Source organism: Pelobates fuscus, chromosome 6, assembly GCF_036172605.1.
Source record: "Pelobates fuscus isolate aPelFus1 chromosome 6, aPelFus1.pri, whole genome shotgun sequence".
NCBI classification, from domain to species: Eukaryota; Metazoa; Chordata; class Amphibia; order Anura; family Pelobatidae; genus Pelobates; species Pelobates fuscus.
Genome location: NC_086322.1, coordinates 87,405,148 through 87,427,317, shown reverse-complemented (window position 1 = coordinate 87,427,317; position 22,170 = coordinate 87,405,148). Strand labels below are relative to the sequence as shown.

At 44.2% G+C, this 22,170-nt stretch overlaps 1 protein-coding gene across 3 annotated transcripts in view; it reads left to right on the top strand.

Moving 5' to 3' along the window:
- Nucleotides 1-22,170, top strand: part of TEC (tec protein tyrosine kinase) — a 104,639-nt gene that overhangs the window by 60,714 nt on the left and 21,755 nt on the right. For all 3 annotated transcript variants that reach the window (XM_063457931.1, XM_063457930.1, XM_063457929.1), the window contains exons 4-7: nucleotides 8,395-8,476; nucleotides 10,149-10,277; nucleotides 12,119-12,159; nucleotides 21,391-21,581. In XM_063457931.1, coding sequence (XP_063314001.1) covers nucleotides 8,395-8,476; nucleotides 10,149-10,277; nucleotides 12,119-12,159; nucleotides 21,391-21,581 — 443 coding nt within the window. The remainder of the gene's footprint in view (nucleotides 1-8,394; nucleotides 8,477-10,148; nucleotides 10,278-12,118; nucleotides 12,160-21,390; nucleotides 21,582-22,170) is intronic.

Genomic DNA, 22,170 nt, shown 5'->3' with positions numbered 1-22,170 from the left:
TTTTCCTCTTCTCCAGCCCCTCTATGTCTCTTTCACACCCAGCCCCTTTGTATTTCCACCCCCAGGCCCTTCTGTGTGTCGCTTTCATCTCCAGCCCCTCTGTGAACTTTCTCACCCCCAGGCCCATCTGTGTGTCTTTCTCCCTCCTCATGTCCCTCTGTGTATCTTTCTCCCCACTCAGGCCACCCTGTTTGCCACTCTCCCCCTATTGTTCCTCTCTCCTCCCCTCTATGTCCATTAGTGTTCCTCTCCCCCCCCCTTACCTGACTCTTAGTGCCCCCCATTCACCTTAATGTTCTTCTCCCTTCTCTTTTAGTAGTCCCATTCTACCCCAGTGTTCCTTTTCCGTTCCCTCCCCTGTACCCTATGGCCCCTCTTTAATGTCCACCCCCCCCATCCCACAATGTTCTTTCCCGTTTCCCTTCCTCTCCTGTCCCATAGTGTTCTTTTCCCTCCAATGTTCATAGTGTTCTTTCCCCCCTCACTTGTCACATAGTGTTCTTTCCCCCCGACACACTTGTCACATAGTGTTCCTTTCCCCCTCCCCTGTCCCATATTATTCTCCCCCCTCCCCTTGCCCATAGTGTTATTTCCCCCCTCTCCCCTAACCCATAGTGTTATTTCCCCCTCTCCATTGTCCCATAGTGTTCTTCCACCCCCTCCCGTCCCATAGGGTTCTCCTTACCACCCCTCTCCCCTGTTCCATAGTGTTCTCCCCCCTCTCCATAGTGTTCTTTCACCACCCCCATCTCATTGTGTTCCTTACCATCCCCCCTGTCCCATAGTGTTCCTTACCATGCCCCCTCCCTTGTCCCGTAGTGTTCCTTACCACCCCCCTCCCCTGTTCCATAGTGTTCTCCCCTGTCCCATGGTGCTCTTCCACCCCCTCCTTTCCCATGGTGTTCTTCCACCCCCTCCTTTCCCATGGTGTTCTTCCACCCCCTCCTGTCCCATAGTGTTCTTCCACCCACTCCCTGTAACAGATCACCTGGCACCCCGACTGGATACCTCCGTTGAAGGATGCTTCTAGCGCTTCCTGAGGGCTCCAAGCACTCCAGCAGACACCATAACCAACGTAGACTACTTCAGAGAGCAAGGCAGGAACAAGCTCTTACAAGTGATTTAGTAAGGGAGTATGACAAGCATAGCAATCCGTTGTAGCAGATTCCCCCAATAAGAGACGGCATTCCAAAATGAGGGTGAAGTAGAACTCAAGCTTTTAGTCAAACACTCTGCTTTTATGCACATTTTACACGCATAGTACTGCCCACAGGGTTTTGAAGAACAACCAATCAATACGTACAATACCCACAGACCTCCCACACAAAATCCTCCCCTCTGCCTGTGATACAATTACCTTACACAATGGGTTAATGTAATTATCACAGGCAGAGAAATACAGTTTACACATGTACTGTAACTTTAAAAATATGCATTCAATCTTCATAAAAATTACATATTATTATTCAGCACACTTTAATTATAAACATAGTCAGCCAATTCCATCCAGGGGTTAAAAAGTTAGCTGGAAGTTCTTTTATGACCGACCGCAAGCACATTTTCATGCCCAAAACAGTTCCATAGATTTGGGCTGTGCGGTCGGTCTATTTCACACTGGAAAAATGACGTGCGTTCAAATTGCCGAACGGGAGTTAGTCTCTGCAGCTAAAAATTAAGTGTAGGAGAAGGTAAGGGTCAGTGGTGTTAGTGGAACTGTGTAGCCGATTTCAGTTCCACCGCTGACCACATTTGAATGAAAAAAGATGGCGCCGCCACGTGTTCGTTTGTGCGAAAGGTGGCCACCCAGCGGTCGGCAATTTACCTACAGCAGGCTCCCTTAGTGCCCCTCTCTCCCTCTCCCCCCCGGTCCCTACCTCTCTTTGTAGCATGGGCGAGCAGAGCAGACCATGGTACAGGAGATTCACAGAGTGCTGTGCACCCACCTCCTGATGGTCACTCTGATCTAGCACTTCCCCCAGGCCGGTGTGCCCTAAGGCGGTCGCTTGTGCCGCCTTATGGATGCCCCGGCCCTGCCTGCAGGACTACTTATGGGAACTGCGTTCCTGATGTGGAAAAAGTGCAGGAACGCCATTTCCACGCGGGACTCAAGCCCTGTGTATCATCCAAAAAAACTAACCCTTCATCGTAAACTATTCTAGTTAACCTACCTTTCCTGTACATGAAATACATCCCGCCCTTACCTCCTGTGCCACTTTGCTCCATTCCCTGTTACATAGACTATTACTGATTACAACTCCATTTTAAGGTTTATTCATAGCAAAGCACAAAGAAGCACATGCTAAATAAACCACCAACTAAGCCAAGCTTAATTTTGTGTTCAACAATGTGGCAGTTGTGACCTATATCTTGCAATGCATTTTTCAACTTCCCACACCGTAATGGAGGGGTTGGTAAGTTGTGGCACAGCATGCGGTCTGACTTTGTGTGTCATGCAGTCAGGGCCGGTGCAAGGATTTTTGACTATACAGGCGTAGATTGCATTTTGCGTCTCCCCCCCCAAAAAAAACGTATCTGCACCTGTGTGTTCTGTAACCACCTTTTGAATTTCTTACCCCTTTAGTGTTTTATATCCCATTTTTTGAATGTCTCCCTTTTCCCCTTTGTGTGTCTTACTCACCTCTGCTGTATTTTATCCCTCTTGTGTCTCTTACAACCCCTCTTGTGTATCTTTTACTTCCCCCAGCGCCTTTGTCTGTCTCTTTCTTTCCCCCAGCTCTTTTGTGTGTCTTTTGTCCCCTTGCCCCTTTCTGTGTCTCTTCCCCCCGATCTCCTTTTTGTGACTCTTTCTCGCCAACTCATTTGTGCGTCTATTTACCTCTGCACCTTTGCGCATCTCTTTCTCCCCCTCAGCCCCATTGTGCTTCTTATTCCCCACAGCCCCTTTGTGCATCTCTTCCTCCCCCACCAGCCACTCTGTATGTCTTTGTCCCCCTCAGTACCTCTGTCTGTATCTTTGTGCCCCTTGCCCCTCTGTATGTCTTTGTGCCCCCCAGTCCACCTGCCTTTCAATATTGTTTTCATTGTTTCCACTCCTGTACCTTTTATTTCCTCCTTTTCTTTCTCTCCTCAACCTTTCATAGTCCCCCCTCTCCTCCCTTGTGTCTTTAATGTCCCCCTCCCCTCCTGTACCTTTTATTGTCCCTCTCCCCTCCTGTACCTTTTATTGTCCTCCTGTCCCTTTCATTGTCCTCCCCTTCCCTCCTGTTTATTTCATAGTCCCCCCTCCCCTCCTGTGCCTATTATTATTGTCCCTCTCCCCTCCTATACCTATTATTGTTCCCCCATACCCTCCTGTACCTATTATTGTTCCCCCATACCTTCCGGTACTTAACATTGTTCCCCATTCTCCCCTCCTGTACCTATTATTGTTCCCCTATACCCTCCTGTACCTATTATTGTTCCCCCTTCTCCCCTCCTGTATCTCTCCTTGTCCTCCCCTCCTGTACCTTTCCTTGTCTTTCCCTCCTCTTCTGTATCTTTCATAGTCCCTCCTCCCCTCCTGTACCTTTCCTTGTCCTGTCCTTCCTGTATCTTTCATAGTCCCACCTCCCCTCCTGTACCTTTTCTTGTCCTTCCCTCCTCTCCTGTATGTTTCATAGTCCCACCTCCCCTCCTGTAGCTACTATTGCTCCCTCTCCCCTTCTGTGCCTTTTATTGCCCCCTCTCTCCTCTTGTACCTTTTTATTGTTCCCCTCCCATACTTTTTATTGGCGTTCCTCGCACCTCTTAATGGTCCTACCCCGCCCCTTTATCCATGTGGCTGAGTTGGCGGTTTGTGGCAAAGGATCCGGATTCCTGTCCCGGTCTGACAGGAAGCAGTTTGTTACATTTCCTGTTGGACCGGGAAGTTCATGGACTGCCCACTCGGCCACGCTAATGCAGTGACCGACAGGAGGAGAGTGCTGCGAAGGGCATTCTCATCCTGACGGTCACCTGGAAATCATGCACCCAGGAGGCTGCCTTATGGTAGTGCCGGCCCTGCACGCAGTGCTGCCAGAACCAGACTGAAGCACACATATATAAGTGCAAGGGAGCTTGTGATCTCCACGAGCTACTTTTTACTTCTAAACTGTTTCTCATGTTGTCTTTCATTCACACCTTTTTTAAGCTTGCTATAGTTAGGATATAATACATGTATGTGTAAAGCTTTAAATAACTTATGTGACTTCCTGCTCAGCAACTAATTACAATAACTACATTGGAATTGGTAAATTGATATATGATATGTTGAATGCTATATATATATATATAGTCAGTTACTGTATTCTAAGTTATATTCTATCAATGGAGATTTGTTGCAGAGTTGTACATTAATGCGCTTATTTACTAAACCGTGAGTTACAGGGAATTGAAATTGGAATATTTAGGATCAATTCTGGGTTTGATCAATTCTCCAATTTGGCTAAACTTCGCAATTCAGGTTGCAGCCTACCACAATTCTCTGTTTAGTCAATAAACTCCTAATATTGATAACAATATTACCTCTGTGGGATACATTGCCAAGGCAAAAAGAGGACGTTTTCTTGGTCTCAATCTCAAACATATTCAGGCCCCCTGGCAACTCGTTGGTCTGCTAACAACCCTCCATACAGATAGTATGGGCAAGTTAAAAAGGGAAGTATTATTTTTTAGATTACATAATAGATTGCGTGGTCCTTAAGACATACTTAAGGAACTAAAATGGAGCCTGGGATGTCTAAAATAGAATCACATTCATCCTAAATATGTTGACTCATGGGTATTCAACCATTATTCTGTGTTGACTTCAGATATGGAGATCCAACATTTTACTAACCTATAATACCGATAGGTATGCAGCTGGGGAATACGCAAGCTCACAGGTGTATTGTACACTGCCTTTTATGTATCATATTAATATCAAAATTCAAATGAAAATGATTGTGTAAAGACCGTAATTTGCCTTATTAAAGTGCAAACAGTGAACATTAAAGTACATGCAGGATTGTCCTTTTTTGGCATTACTCTATTGCAACTTACATGATACCATCTTTATCTTATCTCTCAATGTAGTATTAAAATGAGGAGAACCTACGAGAGGGAAAAAAAAAACAATGTATAGTGTGATATTGATATGTACAATATTAGTGCTATGGTAATAAAAATTTCCACTCACAAATATAGAGCAGATGAGTCTGCTCTAACTGTAACAGCTCCAAAATAAAGTGCAGGTGTCAGGCTATGTAGATGCAAAAATAGCCTTTAACCCCTTAAGGACACATGACGTGTGTGACACGTCATGATTCCCTTTTATTCCAGAAGCTTGGTCCTTAAGGGGTTAAGTCAGGAACCTCTTTTGTATTCCTCCAGTAAGACTCTCCCCCTCAAGTTCACAAGCATGCCTCCCGGAAAGAACTGTTCGCAATTGGAACCCCAGACCTAGTTTTGTGGGCAAAACCGAGAGCCTTACCGGAGGAATTCTAAAGAGGGTCCTGACTTGACACCTGATTTTAAAAGTTATCAATAAAGACTCATCTGCTCTATATTTGTGAGTGGAAACTTTTATTACCATAGCACTAATATTGTGCATATCAATATCACACTATACATTGTTTTTTTTCCCCCTCTCGTAGGTTCTCCTCATTTTAATACTACATTGAGAGATAAGATAAAGATGGTATCATGTAAGTTGCAATAGAGTAATGCCAAAAAAGGACAATCCTGCATGTACTTGAATGTTCACTGTATACATAAAAAATAAAGTTAGTGCTCACTGTTTAACAGTTAAATTGAGTCAATTTGCAAATAGCCAACTGGCACAGAACAAGCAGATATAGTGTACTTCAATATCAGATATTACTGTAGGTGAAAGTTTAGGATCCAGTGATCATCAGTCAGTGTGGTTTAATTTAAGAACAGTGACTGAGTCACACCACACAAAAACAAAAGTTTTAGACTTTAGAAAAACAGACTTTTCTAAAATTAGAATATGCGTAAAGGAATCCTTGTCAGACTGGAGCAGTTTAAATGGAGTCCAGGAGAAATGGGATTCTTTAAAAGTTGCACTGCTGAATGAAACATAAAATTGCATTAGGCTTGTCAGTAAAAGCAAAAAGAAATTAAGAAACCACTGTGGTACGCCGCAGATGTGGCCAAAATAGTTAAAAACAGGAAGTTAGCATTTAGTAATTATAAAAAAAGCCAGAGTGGGGAAGATAGACCGATCTATAAGATTAGGCAGAAAGAGGCTAAGCAAGTTATAAGAGCCTCCAAAGTACACACAGAAGAGAAAATGGCACAGTCAGTAAAAAAGGGGGATAAAATATTTTTAGACACATAAATGAGAAAAGGAAAGTAAAATAAGGATTAGTTAGATTAAAAACAAAAGAAGGAATGTATGTATGTAGAAGGTAAAGGTCTAGCTGTTTGCCTCAATGAATATTTTTGTTCAGTATTTACAGATGAAAATGAAGGAAAGGGGCCTCAGTTAGGAAAAAGGACAAATTAGTAATTTGTTACATGTGAGTTTACAGAGGAAGAGGTTCTATTTCAACTGTCAAAAGTAAAGTTAAATAAGTCGATGGAGCCTGATGCGATACACCCAAAGTTATTAAAAGAACTTAGTGGTGTACTAGCAAAACTATTAACATATTTATTTAACCAATCATTGTTAATAGGAGCAGTCCCAGAATATTGGAAATTAGCAAATGTTGTACCCATTCACAAGAAAGGTAGTAGAGAGGAGTCAGGCAACTATAGGTCAGTAAGCCTTACTTCAGTAGTTGGGAAAGTGATGGAAACCATGTTAAAGGATAGGATTGTTGAACATCTAAAATCACATGGATTTCAAGATCAGAGACAACATGGGTTTACTTCAGGGAGATCATGCCAAGCTAAGCTAATTGATTTTTTTTGATTGGGTAACTAAAATAATAGATCATGTTGGTGCAGTAGACATTGCTTACCTAGATTTCAGTAAGACTTTTGACACTGCTCCACATAGAAGACTAATCAATAAACTGCAATCTTTAAGTTTGGATTCCAATATTGTTGAATGGGTTAGGCAGTGGCTGAATGACAGGCAACAGAGAGTTGTAGTCAACTAAGTATATTCGAAGCAAGGTCTAGTTACCAGTGGGGTACCTCAGGCATCTGTACTTGGACCCATTCTCTTTAATATTTTTATTATTGTAAAACACTCTGCATTCATTATATACACACAAACACACACACACACTTTGCATTCATTATATATACACACTACACAAACACACACACACTGTAAATAAATATTCAATTAATGTAATTTTATTGGGGATCTAATTTTATCTAGAAATTTACCAGTAGCTGCTGCTGCTTTCCCCACCCTAGGCTTATACTTGAGTCAATAAGTTTTCCCAGTTTGTTGTGCTAAAATTAGGTGCCTCGGCTTATATTCGGGTCGACTTATACTCGAGTATATACGATATGTCTTTTTGCTGATGATACTAAAATTTGCAACAGGGTTGATATTCCAGGAGGGATAAGCCAAATGGCACATGATTTAGAAAAAATAGAAAAATGGTCAGAGCTGTGGCAACTGACATTTAATGTGGATAAGTGCAAGACACCTTGGACGTAAAAACCCAAGGGCAGAGTATAGGATATTTGATACCCTACTAACCTCAACATCTGAGGAAAGGGATTTAGGGGTGATTATTTCAGATGACTTAAAGGTAGGAAGACAATGTAATAGAGCAGCAAGAAATGCTAGCAGAATGCTTGGCTGTATAAGGAGCGGTATTAGCAGTAGAAAGAGGGAAGTGCTCATGCCATTGTACAGAACACTGGTGAGACCTCACTTGGAGTATTGTATGCAGTACTGGAGACCGTATCTTCAGAAGGATATTCATACCTTAGAGAGAGTTCAGAGAAGGGCTACTAAACTGGTTCATGGATTGCAGGAAAATACTTACCAAGAAAGGTTAAAGGAACTTAACATGTATAGCTTGGAGGAAAGACGAGACAGGGGGGGGATATGATAGAAACATTTAAATACATAAAGGGAATCAACACAGTAAAGGAGGAGACTATATTTAAAAGAAGAAAAACTACCACAACAAGAGGACAGTCTTAAATTAGAGGGGCAAAGGTTTAAAAATAATATCAGGAAGTATTACTTTACTGAGAGGGTAGTGGATGCATGGAATAGGCTTCCAGCTGAAGTGGTAAAGGTTAGCCATGACCACGACAGTCAGCTGCAGTGGTTATGGTGCTTTGATTGTTCCTTTAACAGTAATATTTCATAATACTTTCAGTGCCAATTGAATTTCACTTTTTTCCTCTCATTTCTATGGATTACAAATGTTTAGATAGAGAATATATTGTTTTCTGTTTCTTTTCTCTTATGACATAATTCTATCACTCGTTCTCCAGGTTGTCTATGATAACAGCACACTATACGTTTTTGCACCAACAGCCGAAATCAGGCAACAGTGGGTGAAAGTTCTAAAAGAAGGTAATGTATGACATAAATTGTATGTGTAATGTGCCATGGCTTTCTGCACTCTCAGTTATTGTAATTTCAAGGAAGGGAGAAATGTAGGATTATTCACTTAAGTAATAGTTCAAAGTAAATTTTCAAATTTAAGGCCAAAGTAGCCGAATTGGAAGCATAGCTAATGTGGAGAATTATTCCAGTTTTGCTAGTCTTACCTTAAATTTGAAATTCACTTAAAATTGACTTTGAATTCTCACTTTTGACACTGCACGGAAGGCTTAGAGCCTAGGGAAAGCTAACTGAAAGAAACCTTAGATTGTGGGTAACTAAGGGGAAGATGGGAGGAGGGGGAAGAGGGAAGATGGTTTCAATGTTCTTTATAGCTGTGTGAAAGAGACTATGTGCAGTGGTGGGATTCAGCCGGTTCGCACAAGCCTGTTACTAAGATATAAGAAGTTGTCGAACCCTCGCGAAGCCGGCCCCCTGCTGCAGCGAAAAAATCCCTTGTCATTCTGACAGCTGATTTTTGTGCTCCCCTGACGGTATTTTTATCCATCAGCATTAGCAATGAGTGACCCATGGCTAACCGAGCAGTCAGCTGTCTGTGGAGAGTGCTGATGCCCTTAATGGATCACTATAGTGTCAGGAAAACAAAGCGGTTTTCCTGACACTATAGTGCCCTGAGGGTGCCCCAACCCTCAGGGTCCCCCTCCCGTGGCACTGAAGGGGTTAAAACCCCTTCAGCAGCTTACCTTAATCCAGAGCCGAGCTCCCTCGGCGCTGGTGAACTCTCCTCCTCGTCCAACGTCAGTTCCCCCGTCCGATGTCAGTGGCGCCGAATGCGCATGCGCAGCAAGTGCCGCGTGCGCATTCAAAGTGTCCATAAGAAAGCATTTCTCAATGCTTTCCTATAGACGCTCTGCATGATGGATGCGAAATTTGAGGTGTGTACAAGTTGGAATGCATTATAATCATAGCCCATAATAATGCTGCTCCATAACAGGCTCTTATGAGTGGTAGCCCCAGGCCACCCTTTTTGACAGGTTTTTTTTTTGTAACAGATTAGTGGCCACCCTAGGTTTTTTTTTACTCTGCCAAATGAAGGACAGAAGAACTTTCTGAAGTTGGAAAACTGGGATTTGCAGATTCTTAAACAAGTATTGAAGGTTAGGAGGACTATTTTTATGGTGGCATCCCACCCTGTCCAAGGCAGAAACTGCCCCTTTTACAATTTGAGAATGGGTATTATTGAATTCTCACTTTAGTGAATAACCCTCATAGTCTGGAAATTATGTTTCCGAATGTGCGCACAAATAAAACATTTTTCCAGCTCTGAATATTTCAGTTTAATTGTCAATTATATGTAACGCACTGGTGAATTAATAATATTATTATTGCATTAAAACCAATGTCCATTGCTTAATCTGTTGAAATGGCAAAAATTCTTGAGGCTAATGCTTTGTCTCAGTGTCCGATGAGAGTGATGTAAAATGAGTTGGGACTGAAAAATACGATTGAGTTTGAAATGATCTTGTATATAAAAAAATTAGAACCTTGGTAAAAACAGTTTTACAATAAAACTACTGGGTTGTTGTAAATATTAGTTGTACTTCTACATTTGTACAATATCCTTCAATTTAAATTTTTTCCCTTTCTTTTTATCTCTTTTCTTTTTTTTTTTTTTTTTTAGAAATAAAGAACAACACCTACATTTTAGCAAAATATCACCCTCAATTCTGGGCAGATGGGGTTTATCAGTGTTGTAGGCAAACAGACAAATTAGCTCCAGGATGTGAAGAATATAATCTTTTTGGAGATAGTAAGTTGATGTTTTTTTAATACAGCTTTTAATGAAAATATCTGTATGAACTCAATGTAACCTCCCTACTATAGGGATACATTATACTAGACATGTGCAATTTGTTTCGTTCCGAATGTACATGCAGATGAATTTCGTGCAATTCGGATATTCGGATGCTTATGAATGTCTGAAGTTCCAAATTGCCAAAGTCACGGATTGCCGAAGTTCCATAGTACTTTGGATTTCTGAAAAGTGGCAAGACTAGGGGTTAGGGTCCGAATTGCTGAAGTTCCGAAGTGCCGAACCTACATTATACTGCTTCTCTACTACCAACAGAGATACCACTCCATCTTTGACCCACATTAGGTCCATATAGAAAATAAAAATAAAAAATTGAATTGCCGGATCTTCTCCATATGGCAGAAGGAAGATGCTTTAATCCAAAGATCAGAATAAATTATCTTTATTCAAATGAAAAGGACATGTGACTAAGACAGTGATGGCTAACCTTGACACCATAAATTGTTTCTGGACTACATCTCCCATGATGCTTAGATAGCTTTTAGAGTTTAAAAGCTGAGCACCATGGGAAATGTAGTCCAGAAACAATTTATGGTGTCAATGTTAGCCATCACTGGACTAAGACATCCAGGGGGAGTAAAAGGACCACTTATGATGCATTTTGTGCATACCTCAGATGAGTGCCAGTAGGCACAAAACGCATTAGCAGTGGTTCTTTTGCAATGTCAGGAAATATAAAGCCTCAGTGTTTCTTGAGATTCAGTGCATAACAGCAAGAACACTGAATATATATATACAGTTGCAAGAAAAAGTATGTGAACCCTTTGAAATTATATGGATTTCTGCACAATTGGTCATAAAATGTGATTTGATCATCATCTAAGTCACAACAATAGACAATCACAGTCTGCTTAAGCTAATAACACACAAATAATGAAATGTTGCCATGTTTATATTGAACACACCATGTAAACATTCACAGTGCAGGTGGAAAAAGTATGTGAACCCTTGGATTTAATAACTGGTTGAACCTCCTTTGGCAGCAATAACTTCAACCAAACATTTCCTGTAGTTGCAGATCAGACGTGCACAACGGTCAGGAGTAATTCTTGACCATTCCTCTTTACAGAACTGTTTCAGTTCAGCAATATTCTTGGGATGTCTGGTGTGAATCGCCTCAGCATCTCAATCGGGTTGAGGTCAGGACTCTGACTGGGCCACTTCAGAAGGCGCATTTTCTTCTGTTTAAGCCATTCTGTTGTTGATTTACTTCTATGCTTTGGTTCATTGTCCTGTTGCAACACCCATCTTCTGTTGAGCTTCAGCTGGTAGACAGATGGCCTTAAATTCTCCTGCAAAATGTCTTGATAAACTTGGGAATTCATTTTTCCTTCGATGATAGCAATCTGTCCAGGCCCTGACGCAGCAAAGCAGCCCCAAACCATGATGCCCCCACCACCATACTTCACAGTTGGGGTGAGGTTTTGATGTTGGTGTGCTGTGCCTCATGTATTTTTAGTGGCATTAGTTGTGTAAAAATTGTGTAAAAAGTCAAAGGTGGAGGAAAGATAACATAAGCAAAACTTTGAATATATATATATATATTTTAATGTGTTCCCCGACTTTAACAATGTATTCATGTTTAATGTTGTGTGACGTATACATATATGGTGTGAGACGTAAATCCTATCTGCCCTTTAATTATTTTTAATTAGTAATTAACATATAGCAAAAATACCTAAAAAGATTCAGTAAAAAAATTACAGATTACAGAGAAGCCTTGGTCACAAAAAAATTTAATAAAGGCATTCATTTACATTTTCTCCCTTTTTTTCTAGTTACAAGAAAGCCTCTGCCTCCAACTCCAGATGCAATCATGGTGAGAACAAGTATTATGTTTTATTTTATCATAGAAAAATATAGCTCAGAATTCCCTAGTATTTCACTTTTGAGGACTATTTATGTTTTTGGTAAGTGAAGGTCTTTGGAAATAGAAGGTCTTTGGACTAGAGCTCCTCGCTAAACCCCCTGTGCCAAAAGCTTACATCGGCGATAAACAGGATAAAACTGAAAAAAAACCTTACCTCCCTCCTCCTAACCCGCCATGGACAAGCGCCTGCCGAGAAAACCGGGCAAAAAAAACACGGACACTACCGCCACGGTACCCGATCTGTTTGCGGCCTCTCGCACGCCGCGCCAAGACACCCAAGATGGCGGCGGATCCAGCCCCCGAGCCCAAGTCTCACCAACAAACTCGAGCACACCTCAGCCTCACGGCCCGGCAACATCAGACATGGCCCACATACTGACCGAACTGGCGGCGGTAAAGAGCTACCTAGCCCGGGAGATAGACAGAACATCGAAGGCAGTGATGTCTGAAATCCACAAGCTGGGTGAGCGAACAGCAGACCTTGAGCACCGCGTGGAAACAACCACGGTGGCTCACAACACGATGTCCGCCCATGTTAACACGCTCACCGCCCGACTGGAAGCCTCAGAGACAGCGCTAGAGGACCTGGCGAATAGGTCGCGCCGCAACCACATCCGCGTGCGCGGCCTGCCGGAGCAACATGATGAAGGCCCAATTCCGGCCTTGCTCCTCACAATCCTGCGCCCTCTCTTGCCAGAGATACCCGATGAACATTGGCACATTGATAGAGCCCATAGGGCCTTGCGTGCCCGAAGAGACGACAACACAAGGCCCAGAGACATAATTGTCCGCTTTCTTCACTTTCAGACAAAGGAAGCAGTGCTGAGGAAGGCCAGGGACAACCCCATAAAATACCAGGGCAAAGAAATCTCCCTTTTTCAGGACTTGGCCCCCATCACCCTCCAACGCAGAAGAGAGTGGAGGCCGATTACAGAGCTGCTTAGGGCCAACACAATCAGGTACGCTTGGGGGCACCCGTTTAAATTAATGGTCTTTAAGCAAGGCAGACCTCACATCCTCATGCCAGGCACTGACCCAGCACCCTTCTTTCGAGAATTGGGCATCACATTGCCAGAGGGCTTCTCGGTGCCGAACACCACTCTCCCAGCCTTACAACCCTTACCACGCGACTGGTACACCACCGGAGAATAAAAAGGCGGCAGACAGACATCAATAAGGCATACCCAACCTCCCAGGAGCGAGCACACCTGACCCCTTTCAACAACGGCATAGCGCCACTCCCACCCTTCCCTATCCACCAGAAGCAGATCAGCAGGCTACTATACGCCGAGAGAGACGCCCTACCCGCTGGTCGGAATGAATCTGTGACACTTAAGGCTCTTTTCTGTGATGGACCCCAACATCTCAGCCACACGCAGCAGCCAACGAACTTTTCTTTTCCTCGGCTGCCACGGACACCCACTACTCCAGCTTCCTAGACCCTGTCTACCCACACGACACCTGTCGCGGCGACAGCTCCAAGTATACTGTACTATGAGACTATCTATGGACTATTGCAGACATATTGGCACCGAAAAGAGACTTTGGTACAAGCTGTCACAACCCCGACACCACATGGAAGTGTAATGTATACCAACAACACCGGTGGGAAGTACTAGGTCAGCTAGCCAGGACACACACACCACTATAGGCGTAACACACTACTCCAGACACCAACCCACCACACAGCCATACTATATGTGGACGGGGGTCAGTGGCGGGGGTCTCTTGGGGGGGTGGTGGGGTGGGATGGTGGGTGGTGGGTGGGCAGGGGGGACGTGGGGGGCTAGGGCAGGTTGCAGAGCACACGATTCTCGGGACACAGAGTCTACTCAAGGAGAGCAATATAACGTAAAGGGATGAGATTGCGGGGTTGACATGTTCCTGCTTTGTCATGCTTAGTTGTGAAATGTATTGTCATGTAATGTTTTATGCAGCTGCCACGGGCCGGTCCTCGTCCTCCTCCCCCTCCCTCTCCCTCTCCCTCCCTCCCCCCTCCCCCGCCCCCGGGCATCTGTCCACTAGACGGACCGACCACGGACTCTGGCAGTAGGACCCTCTCCCTCCCATCCCTCAATTTCCACCCAAAAAAAAAAAAAAAAAAAAAAAATAATAATATAAAATAATAAAAAGAGAGAAATGCAAAATATGAAATCCCCGGCGCTATTGTGCTCACTACTGGGAGGACCGACACGACTCATACGAGGTGACCCTATAGGACTCACCCACAAAGGCTTATGCCTCCTCCCCTCCCCTCTTTCCCCCCTCTCCCCCATCCCTTAAATCTTAGAAGCTCCCCGCCCCATATCCGCGTTGTAGCCACATAGCACCTGAGAACCAGAGGCGGTGGAGCCGAACAATGCACTAGGTTTATCGGAAAGCCCATGGCACACTTAAGTTACAGTAGGCAAACGTTTTATGGTATCAGGGGGCCGCACCGGCTGATAGGTTCATGACCCACCACTCCCAGACTGGAACAGTCGTTACGGAGATGAGGGTGCATGCACCCCCCCACAGTCTGGCAAGGTATAAGACCAGACACGTACGGCAATACGTACCTTCCCCTTCCCCTCCCCTCCTCACCCCCGACTCTTCCTCCTCCACCTAAACACCCCCTAAACACAATTAGAGGCGCAACTAACACACTCACAATCCCAGTCCCAACATAGATCTCAAAGGAACAGAGGTGGGAGTGCAACCCACCACCCTCTAAACACATACGCCATTCGACCCATAAGGCAACACCGAAGCCCCCCGAATATCCATCGGGTCCAAAAGCACCCACCAAAACCTCAAGATTATGGCTCTTAAAATATCCTCGCTTAATGTTAAAGGCCTTAACGCCCCCCGCAAACGAAGAACATTGTATAGGGAACTTCGCAGGCTAAATCCAGATATTGTATTCCTTCAGGAGACACACCTGCCTCGGTCCGCCCAGGTCTCCCTCCGCGACTCCACATACCGCTTGGCCGCCGAGGCACGCTCCTTTCGTAAACACAACGGAGTAGCGATTCTCACACACAAACGATGCCCGATTCACATAACTAAAGTGACTCCAGACCCAGACGGCAGATACGTCTTAGCAACCGGCCGGATCCACTCGCAACCCATCCACCTAATCAATGTATACGCCCCCAATACACACACACCCCAATTCTGGAACCATATGTCAGATATGGTCCTCGCCCTCCCCCCCGGGATAACCCTCCTGGGTGGAGACTTAAACGCAACACCCGCTCCAGCCATTGACAGAAGTTCACGCCCAGGACTACTTAGGTCCCACGGCATGGGCGCTCAAGACAAACAATTACACCATTTTATTCGTAAAACAGGCCTCATAGATGCTTGGAGGGCGCAACACCCCTCTGATAAAGACTACACTTATTACTCGCCGCCCCACGACACATACTCGCGCATAGACATGTTCTTGACCAACCATACAGGCTACACAAAAACGCAAAAAACAGACATAGGTTCCATCGCATGGTCCGACCATGCAGACATCGCAATCTACCTTACCGGCCTCCAATGCCCTATCCCATGGACGTGGAGACTGAACACATCCCTCCTTAAGGACCCCCTAGTAGTTGAGGACATACAGAAACAACTAACCTCATACTTTACGGAAAACCTAACCCCAGACATCCCAATGACCACGGTGTGGGCGGCCCACAAAGCAGTAATCCGAGGCTCCCTAATCAAAATAGCTACCCACAAAAAAACCCAAAAAACTCAGAAACTCACGCAACTGCTAGACACCCTCCACACAGCGGAGCAACGCCACAAAACCGACCCGACTCCCCAAACACTACAACTTCTCCAGAACACCCGCATTACGATTAGGCAACTGCTCATAGACGACACAGCCAGAGCACTCACCTGGACAAGAAGAACGTATTATGACAAGTCCAATAAAATGGACACTCTTCTGGCCCGCACACTGCGCCCCAGAACGCAACACCCACATATCACCAAGATAAGAGCCCCTGACGGTACCATGAAAACTTCCCCGGCCGAAATAGCCAGAACTTTCACAACCTTCTACACAGCGCTATACAACCACTCCCCACAAGACGACACAACAAATGCAATAGAGAAACAGAAAATAGTCGACTTCCTCACCCACTTAAATTTGCCAAAACTGCATAATACAGCCATAATGGAACTAGCAGCACCGATTACTAAAGAAGAAATCGACTCAGCCATCTCCTCTCTTAAAAGTAATAAAGCCCCCGGCCCTGACGGTTTTGAGGGCAGCTATTATAAAACCTTCAGAGAAACCCTCGTCCCACATCTAGAATCCTTATTCAGGGACCTAATGACGGGAACTCCACCAGACGGGGACATGACTCGGGCAAACATTATTCTGCTACCGAAACCAGGCAAAGACCACACACAGCCAGAAGCATACCGACCTATCTCACTCATAAATCATGATAGCAAACTTTTCGCCAAGATCTTAGCGGGTAGGCTGAACCCATACTTGACAAGCCTAGTCCACGCAGACCAAGTGGGGTTCATACCTGGACGCCAGTTGTTCGAAAACACAAGACGCAACATCGACTTGATAGGGATGCTAGCTGACACAAAAACACCATCCTTAGCGCTTTCTCTCGACGCGGAGAAAGCTTTCGACCGTGTTAAATGGCCCTACATGTTCACCCTATTGGAACACCTAAACATGCCCCATACATACATAACAGCCATCCGTGCATTATACACCTCCGTTTCAGCGCAAATAAAGATTACTGGGACGGCCTGCCCATCCTTTACAATTACCAATGGCACCCGACAGGGATGCCCCCTATCCCCTCTACTCTTTGTGCTGACACTCGAACCACTTCTCCAAGCCATTCGGGAACACCCACGAATTAAAGGGGTCAAAGTAGACGATCAGGAATTCCTGGTTTCAGGATACGCAGATGATATCCTGACCATTACCGAACCCACCCCCACGCTACAGGCCCTACTACCACTCCTGGGTGAGTACGGGACGATCTCGGGATACAAAGTAAATGTAGAAAAATCAAGCGCACTCCCAATTAACCTCACGCAGACGGACATAAACAAAATCACCTCAGACCACCACATAAGTGTTAAACCAACGTACCTTACATATCTGGGCATCAAATTACCAGCAGACACCACAGCACTCCATAGACTAAACTACACACCCATGATAGAAAAACTCATCTCGGACATGGAGACCTGGGCGGACAAACCCATATCCTGGATAGGGAGAATACATTCAATCAAGATGAATGTCCTACCCCGAATTTTATTCCTTTTTCAAGCTCTACCCATCCCCATCGCGAAACATAACCTCATTCCCTTACAACGAGCAATAGATAGATTTATATGGCAAGATAAGAGGCACAGGGTAGCCTGTAACATACTGTATCGCCCTAGATTGAGAGGAGGTCTGGGGTTGCCCCACCTACACTTTTATTACATAGCCACACAGATGGCACAAATAGCCCTATGGCACACCCCCCCAGAGACTAGAAGATGGGTAGACCTGGAATCAGCACTAATGAGATCTGATCTCCCACAATTCTATATCTGGACACCGAAGGAGCACAGAGCGCTCCCGAGAACGGCGTGCCCAGCTATTACTAACTCAATCCATTTATGGGACACCTACGCCATCAAACACGGACTCACCACCACTTCCTCCCCCCTCACCCCAATATATCGTAATAAGGCATTCACACCAGGCATGAGACCCTGGGACTTTAAGGGCCTAGAGCATGCCGGATTGCAGAGGGTTTACCAACTTTACAAAGGGGACACAATAGTCACCTTCCCAGACCTACAAGCCAAAGCAACCTTGAAGCCAGCCGACTTCTTTAGATACCTACAACTTAAACATTACGCGACCCAAGCGACGGTGAAAACGGCCGCCAAAACCAATCCAACCTTCTTTGAGCGCATCTGCCTCACAGAACAATATCAGAGAGGCCTAATCACCCAATTGTACTCCCACCTCTGTTCCACCACACGGGAATGGGGGACCCTACATTACACAGAGAAATGGTAAACAGACTTGGGGAAAACCCTAGAGGGTATAGACTGGCAGGATATTTGGGAAGCCAATTCCAAAACCTCCATCTGTGTAACGATGCAAGAACAGGCATATAAGACGATGCTCAGGTGGTATATTACCCCGGTCCAACTTTATCATATGAAGAAATAACCCACAGATCTCTGTTGGCATAACTGCGGAGAAAAAGGGACTTACGCACACATGTGGTGGTACTGTCCCACAATCAAAATTTTCTGGGAAAGTATCCAGCAGCTTATATCAGAGATTCTACATAGACCGATAGACCTAAACCCCTGGACCTTCCTCCTGACCAGACCCCTGGACGATTTGTCCAGACCAGAACAACAATTGCTCAACAAGATTGCCCTAGCTGCTAGAAAGGCACTAGCCCAAACTTGGTTGCAGCCTATCCCCCCCATTGTCCACAGTGCTCAACAAGATCAAAGAGTGTCATCTCATGGACAAACTAACGGCCCAAATGAGAGGCACTATGAAAGCATTCACGAAGGTGTGGGAACCATGGGATAACTACACCGACGACTAATTAGCCGCAAGTAACGTCCAGGACCATTCCCTCCTCCTCCCTCCCTACCCATCCCCCTCCCCCACCCCCCCCCACCCCCTCCTTTCCACAACCAATTTTCCACTACCTCTTTCCTCATTTTTAGGCCGAGCTTACCGGTAACCCGGCCTATAAGTTCGACACACTAAAACCACTGCAACAAAACGTCAACTGTGTTATTTGGTCAAAAGTTACAAGTTAAGTTGTGTATGTTCCTAAGTGTTGTTCTTATCATATTATTGGAAAAACAATGACAGACAGATGTTTAATACAATGGATGTAAATGGCTTGTCATGTAAATCACGAATACATTACTGAGGCTTCTGCGCAAGCCACGTAACTGCATAATTCATTTATGTCTGTCATTGAATGTCTGTAATTCATTTTTGTCTGTCAAAAAAAGAAATAGAATAATGAGCTCAGATTAAAAAAATAAATTAAATTTTAAAAAAATGAAAATAAATCTATATCTATATATGTGGCGGGACCGCTGCCTGTCCGTGAATTGCCTTTTTTTTTATATCATGTGTGTTTTCCCCATCTTTTTGCATATTGTGCCCGCTCCCCGTTTGGGAGTGCCTCCACGAAGGGAATTAATTCGCCTCCCGAACAGGGGACCACCCCGATACCCCCATTTAGAAAGTTGGTTTAAAACCTCGCAACATACCGTATATACTCGAGTATAAGCTGACCCGAATATAAGCCGAGGCCCCTAATTTTACCCCAAAAAACTGGGAAAATTTATTGACTCGAGTATAAGACTAGGGTGGGAAATGCAGTAGTCCAGTGGCATTGGCAGTTCAGTGGGGGGGAGGGGGACTGGCAGAGCTGTTACTTACCTCTCTTGCATCTCCTGTCAGCTCCCTTCTCCTCCACGCCGGTCCGTGCAGCTCCTCTCTCAGCTCACAGTGTAAGTCTCGCGGCTGCACTATGACCCAGCAGCTCTCGCGAGACTTACACTGGGAGCTGACCGAGGTGCTGAACGGACCGGCGCGGAGGAGGAGAGAGCTGACAGGAGCTGCAGGAGAGGTAAGTAAACGCTCTGCAGCCCCCACAGACCCCTGTCTGTATTATGGCAATGCAATTTGCCATAATACAGACACTGACTCGAGTATAAGCCGAGTTGTGGTTTTTCAGCACAAAAAATGTGCTGAAAAACTCGGCTTATACTCGAGTATATACGGTAAGTATCAAACTGCAAGGGAAGCAATTAATGGGCACTCCCCTGGGCGGACGCCATTCATACAGATGAACACCAGACAGGGGGAGCGTTCATGGATTGTTTCCCGACTCGTTAGTTTCCCGAATGAGGACCTCCCCAGTGTCCCATTAGAACGTTTGCACCAATTAATCAGAATGTTCTCACTTGCAATCTCAGTGTGAAACCGCAAGGGATGTAATTAATGAGTGCTCCCCTGGGTGGCTGCCATTTCGTACATATATACGAACGCCATCCTGGGGGGCATTCATACCCTTAAAGGAGACGCTTCCAACCAGGACCTCGGGAAATATATATATATATATATATATATATATGTACACATATGCACTCAGGGGTAGGCAACATATATACACCCAGGGGTAGGCAACATTCGGCACTCCAGTTGTTGTGGACTTCATCTCCCATAATGCTTTTACAACCAAATAACTGACAGCATTATGGGAGGTGTAGTCCAAAACATCTGGAGTGCCGAAGGTTGCCAGAAGATCTAGATCAGGCCTGCCACCCAGATGTTGCTGAACTACAACTCCCTGTGATTCTTTCAATAAAATAGCCTGGGAATCATGGAAATTGTAGTTTAGCAAAATCTGGAGGACGCCAGGTTGAACAGCTCTGATCTAGATGTTCTCTACACACTGCTAGATGTTTAAATGGGGGCACTTTGTTAACCCACCGATTTATGCTGACACAAGTCCTCACCATGATGAATCAAGCATAACACTTAATAGCAGGTTTGGTAGTTACATTGTAGGTACCTTATAAACTCTCAAACTAATGTACACACATTGTTTTATAATATTAAATGCCAAACCTTGAGTTAATGCTCACTGTCTTTAGATGATCTTTAGATCTAAAGATTTATCCAATGCATACAATGACTCAGTTTAGAATTCTCTGTACAGATATCCTTACCTGCCACTTTCATTACTACCCGGTGTAAAAATGCATAATTAAATCCACGCATGTTTTCATTTGGGCTATATCTACTAAACAGTGATTTTTATTTATTTTGTATTTGGGCAGTAGAGTGTCCCTTTAAGTATTTTAGAATGTGTTTTGTTATGGAAGAAACGCCTTTACAGTTTTATTAGTTAATTTATAATATATATAACATATATAATGTGTATTATATTCGTTATGTTCTATTGTTTTCAGTTCTATATAATGTTAGTAAGGGGGAAACATCGATAAATGTAGCTAATTTTAAATGTAATCATAATAAAATGCTGACTGACTATCATTTGTGTTTTTACTGGCCAAACTGACAAATAACGGAGTTATAAAGACGTTTTCATAGCATGAATGAAAATATTGAATTGTGCCTTAAAAATCTTGTTTTATTTTATCTAGTCACGGCCTCCACCCCCTCTCCCTCCAGAAGAAAAAACAGATGGAGAAAAGGGAGAGAGAGACGAAATGGTTATCGCAATGTTTGATTTCTTTCCAGCTGAATCACACGATCTCGCTCTGGTCACTGGAGAAGAATATGTCATAGTCGAAAAAAAGGATGCCCATTGGTGGAAAGCAAGGGATAAATATGGGTGGGTATGAGAACACATCGGGCAATTTTCTGGAATGTATGCAAATTGTTAGATGATCTTCAAAGAACCAGAACAAACTCTAATGACTGAAGTTGGTTTCCCATTGCAACTAAAACCACATTAATCACAAATAACGATATTCTCAGTGGTATGCTCCTATTAATACAAAAAGGATCTGTCTTGGCTATCTTACCTAATACAGACTTCAAAGTCTCCCTCAGAAGATAAAAAAATGAATAACACTGTTCTGAGTATACCATACCACATATACATTATTAAAGGGTTGCTGAATTCACTTTAGGCATACTTTTTTAAGTATCTTTAATTAAACCATCAAACAACTTACCTGGAATCCAGTGCTGGGCCAAGTTCTCCGCCATCACTTCCATGCCTCTTCTTTCCTAAAGCTGCATTATCTTCTTCCTTGTTAAGGTCCAAGCATTTGCTTCTCATAGAGAAGCATTGATGGACATGCAGTGCATGCGCGGCGAGAAATGCAAATACGACAATCATCTTCTTCACATAGAAAAGCATTGAATCCGATGCTTTGTTTCCTGAAATATTGGAACCCATCTGGGCATGCAAATGA